General features: G+C 43.1%; 9 protein-coding genes across 9 annotated transcripts; 6 read left to right on the forward strand and 3 right to left on the reverse strand.

Moving 5' to 3' along the window:
* Positions 1 to 294: 294 nt before the first annotated feature.
* Positions 295 to 1357, reverse strand: FA14DRAFT_117546 (NAD(P)-binding protein; the record flags this gene model as incomplete). Its single annotated transcript, XM_025496238.1, has 2 exons — positions 295 to 1129; positions 1200 to 1357. The coding sequence occupies 2 exons, from the start codon at positions 1355 to 1357 to the stop codon at positions 295 to 297; spliced, it is 993 nt and encodes a 330-aa protein (XP_025358105.1).
* A 1167-nt stretch (positions 1358 to 2524) lies between these two features.
* On the reverse strand, positions 2525 to 3985 carry FA14DRAFT_116207 (glycoside hydrolase; the record flags this gene model as incomplete). The annotated part of the gene is made up of 1 exon (XM_025496160.1): positions 2525 to 3985. A coding segment is annotated over one exon (1461 nt), but the record flags the coding sequence as incomplete, so codon positions are not given.
* A 619-nt stretch (positions 3986 to 4604) lies between these two features.
* FA14DRAFT_153161 (mitochondrial carrier) lies at positions 4605 to 5762 on the reverse strand (the record flags this gene model as incomplete). The annotated part of the gene is made up of 2 exons (XM_025497581.1): positions 4605 to 5617; positions 5747 to 5762. 2 exons carry the CDS (start codon positions 5760 to 5762, stop codon positions 4605 to 4607), a joined length of 1029 nt encoding a protein of 342 aa, XP_025358107.1.
* Positions 5763 to 5994: 232 nt separating this feature from the next.
* Positions 5995 to 10395, forward strand: FA14DRAFT_19454 (NUC173-domain-containing protein). The gene has a single exon (XM_025501985.1). The coding sequence runs from the start codon at positions 6021 to 6023 to the stop codon at positions 10311 to 10313; it is 4293 nt and encodes a 1430-aa protein (XP_025358108.1). The 5' UTR covers positions 5995 to 6020; the 3' UTR covers positions 10314 to 10395.
* Positions 10396 to 10795: 400 nt separating this feature from the next.
* FA14DRAFT_153163 (uncharacterized protein) lies at positions 10796 to 12511 on the forward strand (the record flags this gene model as incomplete). Its single annotated transcript, XM_025497582.1, has 1 exon — positions 10796 to 12511. One exon carries the CDS (start codon positions 10796 to 10798, stop codon positions 12509 to 12511), a length of 1716 nt encoding a protein of 571 aa, XP_025358109.1.
* A 781-nt stretch (positions 12512 to 13292) lies between these two features.
* Positions 13293 to 14260, forward strand: FA14DRAFT_159676 (uncharacterized protein). Its single transcript, XM_025498320.1, has one exon. The coding sequence runs from the start codon at positions 13337 to 13339 to the stop codon at positions 13892 to 13894; it is 558 nt and encodes a 185-aa protein (XP_025358110.1). The 5' UTR covers positions 13293 to 13336; the 3' UTR covers positions 13895 to 14260.
* Positions 14261 to 14612: 352 nt separating this feature from the next.
* Positions 14613 to 15252, forward strand: FA14DRAFT_159677 (uncharacterized protein). Its single transcript, XM_025498321.1, has one exon. It carries the CDS (start codon positions 14882 to 14884, stop codon positions 15233 to 15235), a length of 354 nt encoding a protein of 117 aa, XP_025358111.1. The 5' UTR covers positions 14613 to 14881; the 3' UTR covers positions 15236 to 15252.
* Positions 15253 to 15504: 252 nt separating this feature from the next.
* FA14DRAFT_170585 (uncharacterized protein) lies at positions 15505 to 17234 on the forward strand. The gene has a single exon (XM_025500281.1). It carries the CDS (start codon positions 15675 to 15677, stop codon positions 17145 to 17147), a length of 1473 nt encoding a protein of 490 aa, XP_025358112.1. The 5' UTR covers positions 15505 to 15674; the 3' UTR covers positions 17148 to 17234.
* Positions 17235 to 17741: 507 nt separating this feature from the next.
* FA14DRAFT_159678 (uncharacterized protein) lies at positions 17742 to 19371 on the forward strand. Its single transcript, XM_025498322.1, has one exon. The coding sequence runs from the start codon at positions 18175 to 18177 to the stop codon at positions 19285 to 19287; it is 1113 nt and encodes a 370-aa protein (XP_025358113.1). The 5' UTR covers positions 17742 to 18174; the 3' UTR covers positions 19288 to 19371.
* The last annotated feature ends 93 nt before the right edge of the window (positions 19372 to 19464 follow it).

Raw genomic sequence — 19464 nt, forward strand, 5'->3', positions numbered from 1 at the left:
TGCCAATTGTAAAATTATAGTTCGCACAAATATGCTATTTACAGAAAAGTGCTGAACCTGTACGACAAAATTGGAAGTAATAACCAATAAAAGCGTACGAGATTGTATGTTGTGATTGCGAGGAAAACGTGGAAATCATCCGTCTTCATATATCTAGGTTGATTGAGGTAAGCCAGGAGAGAAAAAAGGAAAGAAAAAGGTTGCACTTGCTTGATAGAAGAGTGAGCTTGATCCATGTTCCGATAAAGGTTAGAGAGGTAAAGAGACTGATAAAATTGCCACTCCGTCATTCGTTTACCAGATTTGATGACCTCCTGAAACAACGATATCAGATCCGTTGCAGAAAGAAGAAGCTGAACTTGCAAGCCAAACAGCAACACCACGCATTTCAGATGAACGACCCAAACGACCCAATGGGTTAGATGTACTCCATTTAACCAACAAGTGTGGGTTTGCGTCCAAGTAGACAGATGTCATACGTGTACGAATGTGACCTGGAGAGATACAGTTGACACGGATACCCTTTGGTCCCCATTCAGCGGCCAAGTTTCTTCCCATTTGCAAGACTGCAGATTTGGAAGCATTGTATGCGACCCAGTGGTGATCACGATTGACAATGGAACCAGACATGGAAGCGATCAAAATGATCGATCCTGAAACGTTCTTTTGCTTGTGCATTTGAATAGCAGCGGAACGGGCAGTGATGAAAACACCGGTTGTGTTGACATCAAAGATTCTCTTGAAGTCATCAACTGGGTAATCTAGAGCATCAGCTGTGCCCAAAATACCTGCAGCAGCAACACAAATGTCCATAGAATCTGTTCCTGAGTCTTTGACGACGAATGCCATAACATCGTTCATTTCTTTGTCATCTGTGACGGAAGCAGAGATGTACTTCAAATCTCTGTTCATGATACGGCAGTGCTCTGCGACAATTTTGAATTCTTCTGAAGGTTGTTCGGGAACGTCGATTGCGTAGACATGTGCTCCTGCTTCAACGAAAGCCAAAGCCATTTCCAAACCCAAACCACCATTTCCACCTGTTACCACGGCAGTCTGGCCTTCCAAGGAGAATTCTTGGAAAATGGTTGTTGTGTGTGACTCGGGGTCATTGACATTTTGACGCAAGCTGTAGTGGAAAGAAGAGAAGTTAAGTAAACGAAAAGTAGAATGCAATATTCATCACTTGTTCAACTTACACTGCATCAACACCAATGTTCTCTACTGGAGGAGGAGGACCTGGGTTTTGTTGTACTGCGCTCAATTTTGGTTCTGAGGTAGGAGCCCAAGTGACAAAGTTGTTGCTACGAGCTGCACTTGCTAAAGGAGCAGGACGAATAGCAGCTGAACGTGCCATTGAGCTTGCACGCAAACCATTACGTGGAATGGCCGATCGTGCGATGTTGAACATAGAAGCCATTGTGATTATAAGAGGGATTGAGTTAAAAGGGAAGATCTACTTTGAATGCACGAGGCTACAAAAGATCGATGTATGATGGAGAGGGGAAAGAAAACTTTTCAAGAAGGAAGGGATAAGAATTATTATTTGACTCCTAATACGTTCGCTTGTATTCTCCCAAATAAAGTTGTCCAGCTGGCCTGCTTCATAATTGAATGCACATGTACATTAAAAGAAGGAAGGCACATTCCGCTTCTCCAGTTTTAGTGCGCATTGATATTTGCGTGCGCACACATGGAGAAAGATTAACGCGTGCGAAGTAACTTAATCCCTCCGCTCTCCATGTCTCTCTTAAAATAAAGAGAGGAAGAACCTCCCGACGCGGAGTGAAGTAAGAAAAAAAAGTGAGAATTTGCCAAGTTAAAATTAGGCAAACGCAAAGACCAACTAACTGCTTTTACTGTGCATATGCGCCGCGGTGCAAGTTAGTCTAGACTTCTCTGCTCCATTGAATCGGCAAATGAGCCAAAGTGCAGTGCGGACCGCTGTTCTACCTTCCACTGGAAACAGTCCAACTTCAATTCCAAAAATATATCGCCGTTCCTTTGAGGGATAAACGCGCACGCAAGCCTGTATTGCCAGCTGTTAATTTGGGATCGGTGTTTTATAGCGCGAAGAGCAACAAGATGCCGAGATGCAGCATATAAGCACTATAACAGCCTTGGTGGCAACATTTGATTGCATACTAGCTCAACCCAAAATATAAATAAACTCTTCTCGGGATCCATTTGTTCCTCGTTGTATATTGATTTGAAAGATAACATTGAAAGGATGGTGAGGTGATCATACATCAGATAAATCACCATTCAGACTCTCATCTTTCCTCTATGCTCTCCCTGCCATATCAAGACCGGTGATTGAACCTGACGAGAAACGCTTTTGGTTGAACGGTATGCATGTAGTCGTGCATATGTTGCTGCACGAGTAGTTCCAACTAATAAAAGCGGAGAAATAATTCAAATTTCCCCGAGTGACATGATCTAATACTCGGATAATAATATCGGTTAAAGAGATCTTGTGAAGAGAGGAAGAACCATACATCATTATAGATAAATACTATCGGACATGATGCTCGAAAAAGTGTTTGAGGAAGAAAAAGCTGCCTAAATATGTTCTAGTCAACTCAGGAGTGGAATAATCAATAGATTGCAAGCCAAACTTTGGTGTTCTACCTTGTTCCCATTCGACAGCACTTGTTGCTGACCAGAACAAAACACCTTTAACTGCGGTTCCATCTTTATAGATTGCCCACAGCATTTCTGCTAAATGATCACGTAAATATCGTTGACGGCCATCGTCATGTCGAATATCTGCAAGCGTTTTCTTGTCATGTTCTCCGCGTTCTGCCCATCCGATTTCCGTGATATAAATTCCACCTTTTGTTGGATAACGTTCGGCTAACCAGCGGAGATGCTCACGTAATTGTCCGGCAGTATTCATCAACCAATTCTCTGTTGAAGGGTCTGACCTTTCTCCGATCAATGTTCCATCAGAAAGTGTATCGGTAAAATCTGTACAATCAGGCCAAGCAACATGTTTTATATTACCGACACATTTCTCAAAACCACCTTCACGTTCCGTTGATTTTGTTATACGTGAAGAAAAGAAATCTGTTGCCATGAAATCTGCTGAACCTTTAATCCTTTTTCGATCTTCATCTTCAATTTCAGGTAACCATCCTTTTGGAATTTCATCTCGTACAGTGCCGGGATATTGACCGGTAAGATAAATTGGTTCAGCAAATAAGCCGAAATAAAAATCTTGAACACGTTCACGAGCTTTTTGATCATCTTTATTGCCATCACGATATAAGACACTATGACCTCCTGCACTCTTGTATGACAGCATAGCAGATTGTTTATTGAGATAAGCTCCTTTTTCTTTCAATGTTGTAAACATTTCATATGTCCTTCCATGAGCCTTCAGAATGTGTCCCGCACATTGCCATGGTAAAGCACCCGTTGAAGTTTCATTTCCATGAACGTGTGGACTGATGATCGGATAACGTGCAATGCAGAATGATTGTGGTTCGTTAAACGTGATCCACTTGTTAACATGTTTACCAAGAGCTTTGAACATCGTTTCAGCATACACCGTGAAATCTTCTATGATTTGTTCATCACGAAAGCCACCATAATGCAATTCGAGCTGTAACGGAAGATCCCAGTGAAACAAAGTTGCAATCGGCTCTAAACCTTGACGACGGATTTCTTGCACTAAATCAATGTAAAATTGCAACCCTTTCATGTTCACTTCACCATATCCCATTGGCATAACCCTTGACCAACTGATACTAAATGAGAACGCTTTCATACCCATCGCTTTTACACGTGCGATATCCAACGTATACAAATAACGAAAATTTGTACCGATATCAAACGCATCACGATCTTGTTTGGGTAACATATTTGTCAAATGCGCATAACTATCCCAAATACTCGGACCTCTTCCGTCTGCCATTACCGCACCTTCAGACTGAGGAGCCGAAGTTGCAACTCCATACAGAAAATCTTTTGGAAATTTAAGATAATCACTTTTTGCCGAAACGGTGGTATGTGAAGTAAAGAGCGTTTGTCGTTGTGGATCAGGTCCTAAAGGAATATAAAGTGGCGCATCAGGAACGGTTGTCATATTTAGTACCTTTACCGGTCGATAAGCTTCCAATTGTGACCAAAGATTTGACACTGCTCCTTTCATATGATCAGAAGCTCCTGTCCCTGTATGCTTTGAGTTCCTGGTATCATTTCCTACCTTGAGTGGATGTTGATGGATTGGACCGGCAATGATTGTGTGAACGCAAATGAGAAAAAAGACGATATGTCCAAGCGTGTTGGAGAAATACAATTTCATGATGCTCTCAAATTTCAGATCAACTGATCGAGAGGGATACACAGATTGGAGTGAGATCAAAGAGTGGATGTAAAAATTCTGTGAGATGTGTGGACAATATTTGAAATTAGGTGGAACAAATTTTCAAGAGTACGCCTACGAACAGCCACTTTTACATGAAGGCGTCCAATGCGTATAACGAGAAACGCAGCCACGACTATCCACAAACTTTGTACACTGCCTGATCTGCATAAAGAGCAATTGTTATGATACTGTACATATGCGAATGTCCTGTATTATTATGCAAAGTCCATCTTTAGAGAGGTTTAATACCGAACAAAGAGCGTAAACGTTCAAAGAGAACCAACGAAATGACCGTATGCGTACCTAAACGGGCCCAACACATCCCAAATCCCTTGTATAAGGCCATTGGACCTTCATTTTTGAGTAAAGAAGTTACTAATGAAACTGCATTAGCAGAACGATCTTGCATTACTCGAACTTTGATCACATCTACTGGCTGTGATGCCAAACTGCAAAACAGACCAGCAACCATACTACTAGAAAAGTGTAATCCTGTCCCTTCTTGCATTTGCAAGTTCCTTTTGAAAAATCCCTTGATTTCATCATAACTTCCGATTTGCGTACTCGTCAAGATACACGCTCGGATGATGTTCGGAGTGGTTCCTCGATACAAATTATTCAAACCACCTTTGAATCCTTCAGATACTGCACCTTGCTTGTAAATTTCAGCAAAAGCAGCACATGAATTCTTATACGGAGGCCTGAAATCCGGTGCCTTGCGAGGAGCTTGCATACGCACTTTCACAAGATCGGTCGGCGTAGAAATGGCAGCGCCAAGTGCTCCCGATGTGGCTCCCGCCAAGAGTTTATTGGCGAAAGAACTAGGTTCCACTATTGACGAGTATAATTCTTTAAAATTTTCATATGCTCCCATTCTGATCGTACTGTATGTCATTTCACGTAAACAACTTGCAGTCACTCCATTTGCCATACTCCTCAACCCTTCTTCACGAATCATACTCGATCCTACAGCCAAGAATGATCTTCGTTTCCTTTGCATCTCCAATTGTTGACGTACTTTTGTTACATCTGCCCAATTCGTCGATGCTGCTGACATTGCATTTGCCAAACCGGCTGACAAGAATGTTAAGCCGATATGAGGTTGTATCTGTTCGATTGCTTTTGCATCTTTTTTGCTTATTGCATCTTGTAGTTTTGATACTTGCTCAGCTGCAACTTCTTCCTCTTCCATAGCATCCGAAGGTATCCGCGATCTATCATTGAGGGCCATCTTGACAGCCTTTGCTATAATGAGAAAGCAAGAATGAATGCTATCAAAATTTGAACACTCTTCACTTCCCCACGAATCTTATTTTACGGTATCTCCGAGATTCGCGGGTCAATAAAGATGCGATGACACTGTGATACACGTACTTGTTCCTGGAACCATAGTGAAGCGTTCAATCAGTTTTGAAAAAATAAATGTGATTCACCGGTGCACACTGACTCTTAATCTGCTGTCTGTCTCAGTGCAGCGGGAACGCGAACGCTTCAGAGCTCACGTGTTGTGAGAGTCTTAATTGTGGAAATCGGAAATCAGCTCAAGTCAATTTTTCTAAAAAAAGTTAAATTCTAAAATCCAACAGAAAGCAGAGCGAGTGTAAGATCTTTTCAAGCTTGACCATCACAACTTCAAAGGCGATCAAACATGTCTTCAATGACAGATGCCTCTGATGTGGCACGCCGACAAGGCTTGGCCGATTCATTGGCTAAGATTCGACATCATACAGCCTCTAAACTACCCAATCAAAGAGCACCAGCACAACTCTTGGTAGCCGTAGAATCCACATTGCAAGAATCAAGCGGATCAAAAACATTTTCGCCAACGGCATATCTGATGGCATTGGTTGCAATGCTAGACAAAGCCTCCTCACAGTCTGGTTCAGATTCATCTTCTTCATTGTTATCATCAACTCTTTATCTACTAACACTTGTAACGCCTTTTGTCTCACCTGCCGTCTTGCACGCTCAAGTACATGCTTTGATCGAGCCATTATCGGTAGTCTTATCTAATACACAACATACGGTCGCCACAGATGCTGCAGAAAGTCAAGCAGCTCTTTTACGATCGGCTTTAGGAATATTCGAACCGCTTCTCTTGGCATTGGCGTCCGATCGTGCGATGCTAAGTAGCGATTTGCGCTTACGAGGATGTTGGAATGCCACTTTACGATTATGCTTGGATGCTAGACCAAAAGTACGCAGACGTGCTCAAGATTTAGTTGGTCAAGTATTGCAATACAGTGATACAACACAAGATTCAGTTGGGAATGCAAAAGCACATCCTTTTGCTGTCAAAACTGCCGAATGGGCAACAGCTGCTTTAGCTGAAGTTGGTGCTTCTGGAAGTGTGAAAAAACAACAAGCTCCAAAATACGACGTCAAAGCAGGAAGGGCAAAGCAACCCGAAGTGGCCGCTGCAGCAAGACAGAAGAATATCGATGGAGGAAGTGCTAATAGTGGTATTTGGATTTGCGGCTTCCTTAGAATGTTGGCGCCTACGTTGCCCTCGAAGTCAATCCCTTCTTTGACAGCCAATCTATTACGAGTGATTGGCCAAAACAATCCTTTCTTGTCAGCTGCTGCATTCGAGGTGTTCGAGAGCCTCTTCAAGATCAGCAGGCCAATGGCAATCCAGAATGGTTTGTCTACGCAAACACTAGGCTCAAGTTCTCTGTCACTGAATTCAGCCAATACTCGAAGCGTTCATGCAGATGCTCTTGTTTCCACTCTCGATGCCCTTTTGTCAGCTAATGTCAAACCAAAGGTGACGGATATCCAATTGATTAGTCCTTACTTACGTGCCCTAGAGAATGCAATGGTTGCTTACTCTCGCGTACAAGATGGTCAGCCAGCTTGGGAACGTGTGCCGATCGTTTGGACAACTGTGAAAGAGATGGCATTCTCCTCCCAATCCAAAGCAAGTAGAGATGCCATATCTGTGCGAATGGCTGGACGTGATTGCTTGTCTGCAATTGTACGATACTGTATCCCAGATTTGGCCATCGAACAAGCATTAACCGCTTCCAAAGCTTCAGGAAAGGAGAAAGATGAGCTTTTAAACATCATCAGCTTTTTCGACGAAGCATTCAGCAAGAATGCATTGCGCTATTCACACTCTTGGCCAGAGATCTTCGGTGTGCTTACAGCTGTCGTTTTACGATTACGCTATAAGCCCAAGGCGGGATCTGTCAAAAGCTCAAAGGGTAAATCCCACCAATCCACGCCAGCAGCAGCAACAACTCTTGTATTACCTTTGCTATCTGTTATCGGACAATTGCGCAGTCAACCCAAGTTTGATCATCGGGAGCAAGTAGACGGAGTGATTGGTGCGCTTGTCCAAGTCTGTGGGCCACAGGCAGTTTTGGAAATCTTACCTCTTGGTCTTCTGGGAGAGAATGGAGCACAAAATGGACGAGCATGGCTGTTGCCTTTGATGCGTTCTAACATCACGAACACAACTCTTGCCCACTTTGTGCAAACTATGGTACCAATGTCAGAGGCATTATTCAACAAACAAGCAGAAGCAGAAGAGTTGGATGCAAACGGAAAGCCAGTTGCTCCAGTGCAAGCCAAGGTGTACGAAGCCCTGACAGAACAGATCTGGGCTTTGCTTCCAGGTTATTGTGACCTGCCTGTGGATATGCTGGATGCTCTAACACAGCAATTCGTTGAACTATTGGCAAACGTGCTATATTCACAACCATCCTTACGTCCATCCATCTGTAGAGCTTTGCAAGTTCTCGTGGAACGTAGTCAATCCTTGGCCAGATCGGCTGCGCCAAGCGAAATGTTACTAGAGAGCTTTGGTGTTTCAAACGCAGACGGAAAGAAGTATGTTGCCCGACTAGCCGAAATTGCACCCAATCTATTGGCAGTATTCTTCAACATCTTTTCTCAGTCACCCGGAGAAAGTCGTGGATATGTGGCAGATTGTATGACAGCTTATATGAGCATCATGACTGCAGACGAGATTGGTAAAACATATCAAAAGATCGTCAATACGCTAGAACAATCATTACCAACTTTGCAAACGGGTAACAAAGATAACGGACCTAAAGCCATTCCGCCTATTCCTCATACAATGATGGACTTGTTGATTTTAATGGTGCCGTTCTTGACCCAAGCAGAGGCAGACGCTTTGTTCTCGTTGGGAACAAGTGATGCCCTCTTTGCTCATCGTGATGCAGCCGTTCAAAAGAAGTCCTATCGTGTCCTTGCCAGATTGATGGAAGGTTCAAGAGGAGCAAAGGTATTGGGCGTTGGGGAGAATGAATCTGGTAAATTGCCAGAATTGTTGGAGAAACTTCAAGCAACTACAGGATCGGTCGTCGTTGGCGCTAAGCGTGATCGTACAGCATTGCTGGCATCTATCATGCCCTTGATTCCCGCAACAGAACTTCATGTTCTGCCTTCAATCATTCCTGAAGCCGTTTTGGCAACCAAAGAAGTGAACCAAGGCGCACGTGAACTGGCTTATCGTCTTTTGGTCGAAATGGGTAACAAGATGGACGCAGGAGGAATGATCAAGCGTGGATTGATGGAAGGTGAAGAGAATGTCGGAAATGACGATGAGGATGCTGATATGGACAGCAAGACAGTCTCGGCCAACATTAATGAATATATCACAATGGTAGCCGCTGGATTGGCAGGAACTTCGCCGCATATGATCAGTGCTTCAATCACTGCACTGGCACGATTGGTGTATGAGTTCCATGAAAAAGTACCCTCACAGACATTAGAAGAAATGGTGGGCACGATGGACATTTTCTTGGCAAGCCCGAACAGAGAAGTTGCGAAGAGTGCTCTCGGATTCGTCAAGGTTGTGATTGTCTCATTGCCAGCTGAGATCATCGATGTCAATCTACCTGGCTTAGTTGGAGCATTGTTCTCTTCTTCCAAGTATCATCGAGTTCATTTCAAAGCAAAGATTCGTCATATCTTCGAAAGACTTTTGCGTCGCTTTGGCTATAAGCGCATCGAGCAACTTACCGATGAAGATAATCGGAAATTGTTGGTCAACATTCGTAAACGTAAAGAACGTTCTAAGCGCAAGAAGGCAGGTCAAGACGATGCTGCAATGGAGCAAGATGATGATGAAGTTGATAAGCCGCAAATGGGACAACGTGCCCAAAAAACAGTCGGAGCAGATGCGTTCGAGGAAGCAATCTATGGATCAGAATCTGAAATCTCTGATTCAGATGATGATGAAGAAGATGATCACGGTGAACGTAATGGTCAAAGATCTTCTGCGCCATCCAAAGGCCAAAAGCGTGACAAGAACATCAGCGCAATCGAACAAGAATATCTGTTACAAGATGATGATGCTCCGATGGATCTGTTAGACCGAGGTGCTTTGGCATCAGGCGGTAAGGTGACTGCTTCTGGCGGCAAGCAGCCTTCTGCGAGTCGCAAACGTCAACCAGGACAAGAAGCTTCCCGATTCACCTTGGATGAAGAGACTGGAAGGATGGTGATTGAAGATCCTGATGAACCTCAAACGGATGAAGAAGAAAATCAAATTGATGTTGAAGGAGCAGGTCGCGCTTATCTTGATAGAGAAAGAGGTGTTCACGGAATGTCTACAGATAAAAATGGTAAAGTTCGTTTGAACAAGAACAACAAACGTAATCGAGCAGCAGACGAAGAAATGGAAGCAGAACAAATGGAATTGGAAGAACAATTGGCAGCTTTGCAACGTCAAAGAGAAGCGGCTTCAGAAACAAATGGTACCTCTGCTACTAATAACAAGAAACGTAAACAAGAACGCAAACAGATCGGACAAGAGTTCCGTGCAAAGAAAGCGGGAGGTGATATCAAACGTGGTGAAACGAGTCCGTTTGCTTATGTTCCTCTACAGAAAGTTGGTGGAAAGAAACCTGGCAAAGCGGGTAAGAGTGATATCCGTTTCTTGGGCAAGGATAAGAAGAGAAGATCATAAATTATATTTACTTCATTGTGTAGATAGTCTCATTTGTATAATCAACATTTCATCTTGTTTGAATGATGACGGCTGAACACGTGTGGGGCTATTTATAGTCGATGATGAGAAGGTCTAGAAGAAAGGCAAGTATCGGAACCGTTAGAGTGGCTTCTTACGTGCGGGGTCTCTTTTTTCCCAAGCCTATTGCACACTAGCGCAGTGCAGTACCAATCAATTTCTAATCGTGTGAGGAGCGGCAGAAGGTCAGGTACTTTTTCATGCATGATCGAATTTAGATCGAGAAAAGACAAAACGCAGATAAAATGCACAATTTTGATAGAATTTGACAATTGTTTTAGACAAAATGGAGATTGCGAGATCCGCCTAAGACCCTTTGGCAGAATTGGCCCTTTTTTCTTCTGATGGGATGCTCGTATGAGAAGTTGGTCATCATCATCATCATTCATTGTCTTTCGCTTCATCGTCCTTAATTTGGTATCATGGCTCCTCGCTCTGCTCAACGTGATTATGCAACAGTAATCTCAGAATCTCCAGTTCGTCATGCAATCTTCAATAAACCATTCTCATCTTTACGTAGAAAGACGGAAAACCTATTAGATCAAATAACAGGAGGAACAATACCAACAGAAATAGAAGAAGAAGTAAGAAGAGAAAAAGAACGAAAACGTGAATCGACATGTAGATTTTGTAGACTTTGTTTTGCCGATCAACGTGGATTATCAAAACATTACGATCTCTTTCCGGCACATTTACGAGAAGAACGTAAAAAGCCAGAAAGAAAAACTACATCATCCACCATACAAAGTCCACCTGTTCAACCTTCTCTTCCAAGACATGATACCGTTCCTAGAATGAGCAATTCCAATTCAAGGTCAACTTCTACCATCAATGATACATTTGCAGTCGGACCTTTGAATCGACAAGCATCCTTGCAACGCTCTAAAGCACGATCCCAGCCAGATATACATGCAAATTTCGTCCCTAGCTCAAGACCGTCTCCTAGTCGATCTCCCATCCCAGCCAACGTTCCTCAATCACCGCCTCTATCATCATCTTACATAGCTCCGTCTTCTCCATTATCTTCTCAAACATCTTCACGTTTGGCCAGCGATTTCTATGCATCATCTCAAAATATCAATTCTCCATTGTTTGATTTGGGCGTATACACAAGTACACCTTATACAGTACCAAACGCAATGGCTTCAGCACCAACGATCCCAGACAAGACGACCGGTACAAATCCGCATGCTGCAGCTATGTTGCCGGAATTCGATTTTGAAAACAAGTTTACACGTATCCCACGGGAAGGAATTCCAGAACCATCTAAAGCCAAGCAAGTCCATCGTCCCGATCCAAGCAAATCCGACTTTATGGCTGATCGAAATCGTGAAGCGGGTGTCAGATCAGCGCGACGCATTGATGCTAAATATCAAAATGCCGTCAACGATAATGCTCGTTATCTACCCCATCGTGGAGCAAGTGAAAGCGATGCTCTTTCAATCAATACAGCAGTGGCTAGACAAGGTCCAGCACCTTTCCCGAATTCATTCAATGGCATCGTTCGTGCTATTGCAGCCACTGGCGCAGATGACGGATCACCGGCTGTCTTGCCAACACAAGCAATGTCAACTTTTGAGCATAAGCGTTCCAATACGTGGGCTCCTTTGGCAGGTGAAGAAGATGTTCCAGTGCCAACTTCACGATCCCGTTCTCGTACAGCCTCCACGAATGGTCGACAATGGGGCAGTCTGATGGAAGCTTTGCCTGGATCCCCAGCACGCGAAAAGAAATCTGAGTCACCATTCAAGGAATTGGAACCCGTCAAGACAGGTATGACTTCATTCTCAGATCACAAATCAGAAGAACCGTCAAGTTCAGGTAACGCTTCACCCATTACCACCCGTTCACGTCGTAATACGAATCCATTCTTGAATCGCGATTTCATGAAGAGCATTCCTAATGCTCTCAAAACTCCTCCTTTGAGCCCTTCTAGTCCATGGGGTAATGGGTCGGCATCGCCCGGAAATCCTTTCAAGCAGCTCGTGGACGATGACGACGACTTGGGCTTCTTCGATGCACCTAGTGGACCAAAGACCCCAGCAGATGAGATCAATAAGCTGCGTAGTGCCAAAAGCTCGAATGCCATCAATGAGCCTCTCGCTGGATCGACTCAGACTGTCCCCGGTGCTTTTTGAAGTCAAACTTGACCATACACGAACAATTACTTTATCGTATCTTTCCTTTTGTAGCATTTCCTCTATCTATTCTCTCTTGCTTAATGACATCTCTATTCTTCTAGAACTATCAATGTTTGCCTTCTGCTCTTTGATGGATCAATTGAGACATCTTTCTTCCTGCTTGCTCCCACTGAAGAAGGTCTAATCCGGTGCAATCGAAGATTTGAACACAGTTTAATTTGACGTGCTCATTTTCTTCCAGGAGGCATTCAATCAATCCAATCACGAAAACGTCTTGACCTACCCTTAATAGATCGGCACTTGAAACGTCATCCAGAACAAGTGAAACGTCAACTTTGATCGAATCTCTACCAGATTGAAGCGTGATTGTAGCAGTTTGCTGATCATACTCAGCAATCATGCCGGCCGTACGAACTTTATATCCATCAAATGCTGTACTTGCATCGCCTATCGGCATTAGCGTGGCAGCTTCCGGTCTCGATGTCATGACATGATTGATTCGCAGCCGGTGCAGTCGAAGTATAGAAGGAAGTTTTAAACGTTCTTGTTCAGGAGTATGAAATGCAATCTTTGCAGAACTTTAAATTGAAGGAAGTAAGGTTTTCTTGGATTTGCACCCCTGCATACATTACAACGCGTGCCCAACCAACCAACCTCTTACCCGGCACCCAACGAGTCGATTACAGGGTGAATCGAAAGCGCGTGCGCGTAGCGCACAGGCTTTGCCTATTAGGGGGAACCCCTAATAGGCACTGACAGAGTAATGCAACAATGGACAGAGTAATGCAACAAATTTTTTTTGAAAATAGCCACCATCCGATCATGCCGAGGAAGACAAGAACGTCGGAAAAGGCAAAGGCAGCTGCCGCAGCAGCTGCCACAGCAGCTGCAAAAGAGCTGAAAATTGTACAGGCTGCTGCTGCGGCAGGCAAAGAAGCACAAATTCAAGCTGTGGTTAAGGAGCTTGACCCAAATGCAAAGAAACAGAATTACCGGGGTCTTGCAAAAGAGTTGAATATAAGCCCTTCTACCTTATATAGGCGCCTAAAGAAAAATCAGCAAAACATAGTCGATGGTCATAAGTACACAAATACCGCATTGACTAAGGATGAAGAAAATGGCTTAAAGCAGTATATCCTAGAGGCGGAAGTGTGGGGAATAAGCCCAAACAAGCGCAGTGTGCAATCCTATGCAACGCAAATCAGGGCAAAACGGGAAAATCCGCCTGACGATCCGATGGTTTCGCTGAGATGGGTAGATAGGTTTTTACATAGGCAAAACCTATTTACAGGTATCGCAAAACCACTTGAGGCGGTTCGGTTCGATGCACAGCAAAAAGTCATAAAACTAGCTGACTGGTATGAACGCCTAGAAGAGTAAATACATAAGTATGAAATCACCTCAACTTATATCTGGAACATGGATGAGATAAACATTATGATCGGCTTTGGTCGTAAGGAAAAAGTCGTTGTTTCTTAAAAAAATATATAGGTAAACTGCTGAAATAATATTAATCGAGACGGTATCATACTTATTAAGGCGATTAATACTAACAGCGAGTTTATCCTACTATTTATTATCGGAAAAGGATCGACTATCATGAATAGATAGGTACGAGCTAGGCCTGATACAGGGTAGGAAATACAGGCTACACCGACCGGGTATATAAATGACTATCTTATAATAGAGTAGCTTAAGTACTTTATTATATATATAACAGATTTACGTACTAGGCAGCCTACTTTACTGATTTTAGATAGTTATAGTAGCTACACTATATTTCCGTTCTGGTTTCAGGCCTAATAAGTAAATATATACCTATTTACGATACTACTATATACCATATATATTTACCAGCCCTTAGATATTACTTTGTTTTAGCCGTTCAAGATATATTACCATAATATAATCAATCATATAAACTCACTTTCTATAAAAGGCATAAATAAGGAAAACTTCTTAGTAACACTTACCGGTATATGTAATTAAGCCTATACCCTGTAAAACGTGAAATCAGGCTTTCGGCAAACTGGGATTTGGCCCTATAACCTATAAATTGTGCTTTGTAAGCTTTTACCGCAGCAAACAAACCGTGAAAGTACACCTACACCTGATGTAAGCCTAGAAATCGACCTATAAACCTTATTTACGCCTATAAGGCGTGGCAAATACCTCCTTGAGCATGTTGGCACACCGGGAACATCTCCTAAGTTACGCAAATACCAGGTATACATCGACACATGCCTACAAAATGATCAGCCCTTTGATCAGGCAATCCTAAGCAAGTACCTGCGTGGCTCAATTGCTGTATGTGTTACAAGTGAGCTGATGCACCAACGCCTAGATGTACAAGCACAAATACGCTCAATGCAAGATGAACAAGCAAGCGAGGGCAAAACCCAGTGTAAGCTTGGTGGTGTTTTAAACCCAAGCCAACTTCGTATGATCTCAACTGAGCGAAATAAGGCTTACAAAGCTAAAGTAATGTCTACAGCACAAACTGCCTATAAGGAGCTTCTGAAAAGCAGAAAATTCACTGGTACATTTGATCAATTTATTGAGTATCAAAAAGTGTCAGGCGCAGTTGCTATTCGGGCTGTTCAAGCTCTAGATGACTCACAAAACATGGCAAATTTACTAATGCAGCAAAGACTAGAAGACAGAGAGAGAAGGTTAGCAGCAGGTCCATCTCATCACCGTCATATTGGCATACAATGTTAATGAAATCATGATTTTTTCCACTCACAAATTTTTGTTGCATTACTCTGTCCATTGTTGCATTACTCTGTCAGTGCCTATTAGGGGTTCCCCCTAATAGGCAAAGCCTGTGCGCTACGCGCACGCGCTTTCGATTCACCCTGTAATCGACTCGTTGGGTGCCGGGTACATGTCTATTACGCGTGTTTGATTTGTGCCGAGAATAGTGCTTTTGTGCCTGTCCCTATAAAAGTGTTGTTCTCATCTTATAAAGTAAACGCGGCAAAGAATAACACTTTTCTTGATTGGATAAAAAAGTTGTCCTCTTGACTGTGATCATCTCGATCAATTGCAACCATTTAAATTGCAAGAAGCAACATTCAAAATCACCACCATGATGCAATAGAGCTAGACTGACGAAACACATCTTCAACCTGCTAGCCAGATCGGCTTCTGATTAACGATGTTGCCTGGCATGTATGCCAACAACGGCATAGCCAAAACTATTGAAAATCTTTTGGATGGCCTAGCATCAGTACATGCTACGACCGAGAGAAGAATCGATATCTTGTCCAGCCTTGAAAGATGTTTTGGAATGGCAATTTTAGGAGAAGGTCAAGCGGGATCCTCTTCCAAAGTACAAGACTTACAGGCAGAATGGTGGCTTGCACAATCGAGTCCAAGATCTTGTGTTGCATTGGCATTAATATCACATTTACATCGCTTACACCTAGAGTGCACCATTTCTCCTGATGATGCAACTCTCGACCCAAGTGCAGAGATGACTGCCTGTTTCACTATGTTACAAGGCTTGTGTTTGAAGGACTCTGGAAGTGGCAAGATTTGTTCAAATAGGAGCACTTTGGAATTATTCTTAGCCATTGTCGATGCTTCGTACTGGAAGTCGGACGAAACGGACGAAAGACAAGCATCAGTGCATGCGATTGATCTGCTGATTTGCATTATCATGGCTTCAAGATCTGCATGTGCTCTTTTTGACGAATTAGGAGGCGAAGATGTTGTACGCAAGTTGATGGTACGACATCGCTATACGCCTAAGAAGGAGAGCCAAGAGTCTAAGGATAACGCTTCCGACGAGCTACAGGATGGTCCAGTCGCAATCAAATGCGCAGAATTTTTGCTCTTGTTCGCAAGTCAAAGAGATGACGAATGCAACAAAACGATGGATTTATTGGCCGATCGGACATCGATGTTTGCACCTGCAGAAAACCGAAGTGACTCATCGGGAAGCATGTCTGGTTTACAGAGCATTAACTCAAAGAGACAATCAGTGCAAAGACGTGAGGAGGAGGATGTGATCCAGCGAAGTAGACGTGCACGATCTGCATCGCCTACAAAAGTAAACTCTGACAGACGTCTTCGAAGCCCCGTTCATCCCAAGCGAAGTGGAGAGGGTGCACGAATTAGTGAGGAAGGCGTTCCTGCCAGAGTTCGTCGTTCTGTTCCTTCAAACAGAGCGGCTTCTGCTATCACACAATCCGAAGCAGCACCCACACCTCCTTATGGCTCGCCAATGAAATCTTTCCCACCTCCAAGTGGAAATAGAGGGATATCACCCGTACGAAGTGCACGTAATACGCCATTCTTGCAAAGTGCAAAATTTCTTCCCAAATCCTTGGCAGTGGATGCATTTTCTACACCTTCGCCCACATTTCCACCTTCGCCTGGCCGCAAAAGTCGTGGAAGAAGTGTTGAGCGAGAAGCACTGTCTAAGATTCCTCCGCCCAACGGACGAACGGATACAAGCCAAAGCAAGCCTTTCAGTACATTGAAAAGCACTCCGGAAGAACAGGAATCATCTTATTATGTTCAACCATCTTCACCACTAAAAGCATTGATGGGACCTTCTCCGGCTGTACGTAGAGCACATGCAAGAAGTGTTTCGCCGGAGAAGAAGAGGTTTAGTCAATCTTGAAATTTAGGAATAGCATCATTATCATCATATACCTATAGAATCACATGTATTTTCACAATTAATTTCATGCAATATTCTTTCGTTGACCCCGCAAATCCAAACACTAGTCCGAGGACATTTTAGATTCGAGCGATTAGATAATCTCATTGAAGTTGGTGATCCCAGTCGTTTAACTGAAGAGATAGGATGCCTTGATGAATATCTTTTTGATTATTTGCTGCAAAAGAACAATTTTTGGCTTTTCCCGGAAAATTCTATGGTCGCGTTCCTTGCACGAATAAACACACAGGGAAGCACTTTAGCACAGTCATTAACGCGTAATGTATGCAGTAACATTCACCCGGCATACGCCCTGCCCCGATTCTAAACTGCAACAATGATCGGCAGAACAAGGGAAAGGCCCGTTGGAAGAGTGTCTTGATAGATGTTTTACATGCAAGCATACGTACACGGAAAAGCGAAGACAAGGTGAATTTTCTTGAATTCTTTTCGGGCGAAAGAAACGTAAGAAACACTTTATCAAATTGCGTTCCCTTAAGAATATGCTTATCTTACAGCATCTTTTGCATCTTATGCATTTATGCAATGAATGTACATCTATTCCCGAAGTTTTTTTGTTTAGGAGAAATTGCTGCATACTACAATTGTTTATGCATTCTTTACTTCTTTATTGGATTTATTCTGTCACTGTTCCTGCTTGTGATGTTTTGAAACACCTATGTAGTTCTCTTAACCAAGAAGACAAGGAAAAAAGAAGGAAATTGTCGGAAGACCGGCGGTTTTAATGGAGTACATTGGCCTTCTATACGTACATGTATCATCCCTCACGGGCACAGTACATGCTGTGTTTATCCCACAAATGTATCTTGTAATGCAACTCATTCACGCCACAACAGGAGTGATCATTGAATACCGTAGGCTTCTTTGCCGAGATCGTAGAAAACAAACACACACATATATATATATGCGATCTGTAAGACCCGTTTCATCTTTCGTCCTCTTTATTCTTTTGCTTCTACCATACAAGATGTACGGTCAAAAACAGTCCAACGTTGCTCGGATAGCATTGACAGCATCTGCTGCTCTTGCGCTTATAGGATCGGTACACGGTCAATATACTGCAACATATGTACCCTCACCTTCCGGATTACCCAAGACAAGTGAAAGTGGACAATCAGGTACAAACGATTGCGGAACAGGCAGTAGTCAAACATCGCAATGTCAAAATTTTTATTTGAACAGTGTTGAGGATTTCTGTGTTTGGGCACCGCCAAATGGAGGAGAAGTGGCAACTTTTGAACAAGTTGAAGTTTCTTATTGTACACAACCTGGACGTGGAACACGGGTCATTCCTGAAGGTACAATTCAAGGAGCACATTTTCTCAAAACTCCGCATTACGTTCAAATCACGGGTGTTGGAGATTTCACAAAGATTGGTATCACGGCAGGTGATGAAGGAGGTGAATTGGATCCACACGGAGCAGATGGAAATGGAAACCCGGTTGGTGGTTTGATGTTCCATAACGGTCAACAAATGCACGAATGGTTTTCGTTCATGTCTGCAACCCAATTTTGCACTCGTGCTTGCTTTGACGGTAATCGTGCAACAAGTTTGTGCAGACATACGTATGATGAACTAGGTTGTGATTTCAATGCACCAGGTAATTATGCTCCAAACCAATTTGAATCTTGTCAAGGTAATGATGCACAAGATATCATGTACGGTTACCCTGGCTTATCAACATTCCAACAAGCTGATACCACCAATGGAGTTCAAGTACCCTCTCCTCATCCTGCACCTGCTTCTTCCAATTGTCAATACTTTAGCGGTATCACTCAAAGTTCGGTCGGATACGCTGTTGCCTCAACTTCATCATCATCGTCTTCTTCATCTTCAAGCTCAAGCAGTTCATCATCGACCACAACTTCCACATCCACTTCTTCATCTTCCTTGGCAACCGTGGTGACTGTGACATCAACCAGTGCACCTATGTATGGCTCAACAACTACTGCCAGCAGACAAGCAGCATCCGAAGTACAAAAGAACACGAACGCAGCTTCTCAATTGATTGGCATGAATGGTGGTAATTTGATCAAAGGTACACTTGCTGTGGCTATTGGCTTTGCTTTGTTCCTTTAAAGTGGTGTTTTTTAATCTTATGGACTATTTCGTTTTCTATACCATTCCTTTCTTTATGCATTGTACTTCTTATTCCAATACGATTACACTCTCTTTCTTTGAAGATGATCAAGCCTGTTCCTTTTTAGGCTCATTCGCTGAGAATGAACGCCCTTTTAATTTGAATTGGCTCATGCT

Source organism: Meira miltonrushii (assembly GCF_003144205.1).
Source record: "Meira miltonrushii strain MCA 3882 unplaced genomic scaffold FA14scaffold_1, whole genome shotgun sequence".
Taxonomy (NCBI): domain Eukaryota; kingdom Fungi; phylum Basidiomycota; class Exobasidiomycetes; order Exobasidiales; family Brachybasidiaceae; genus Meira; species Meira miltonrushii.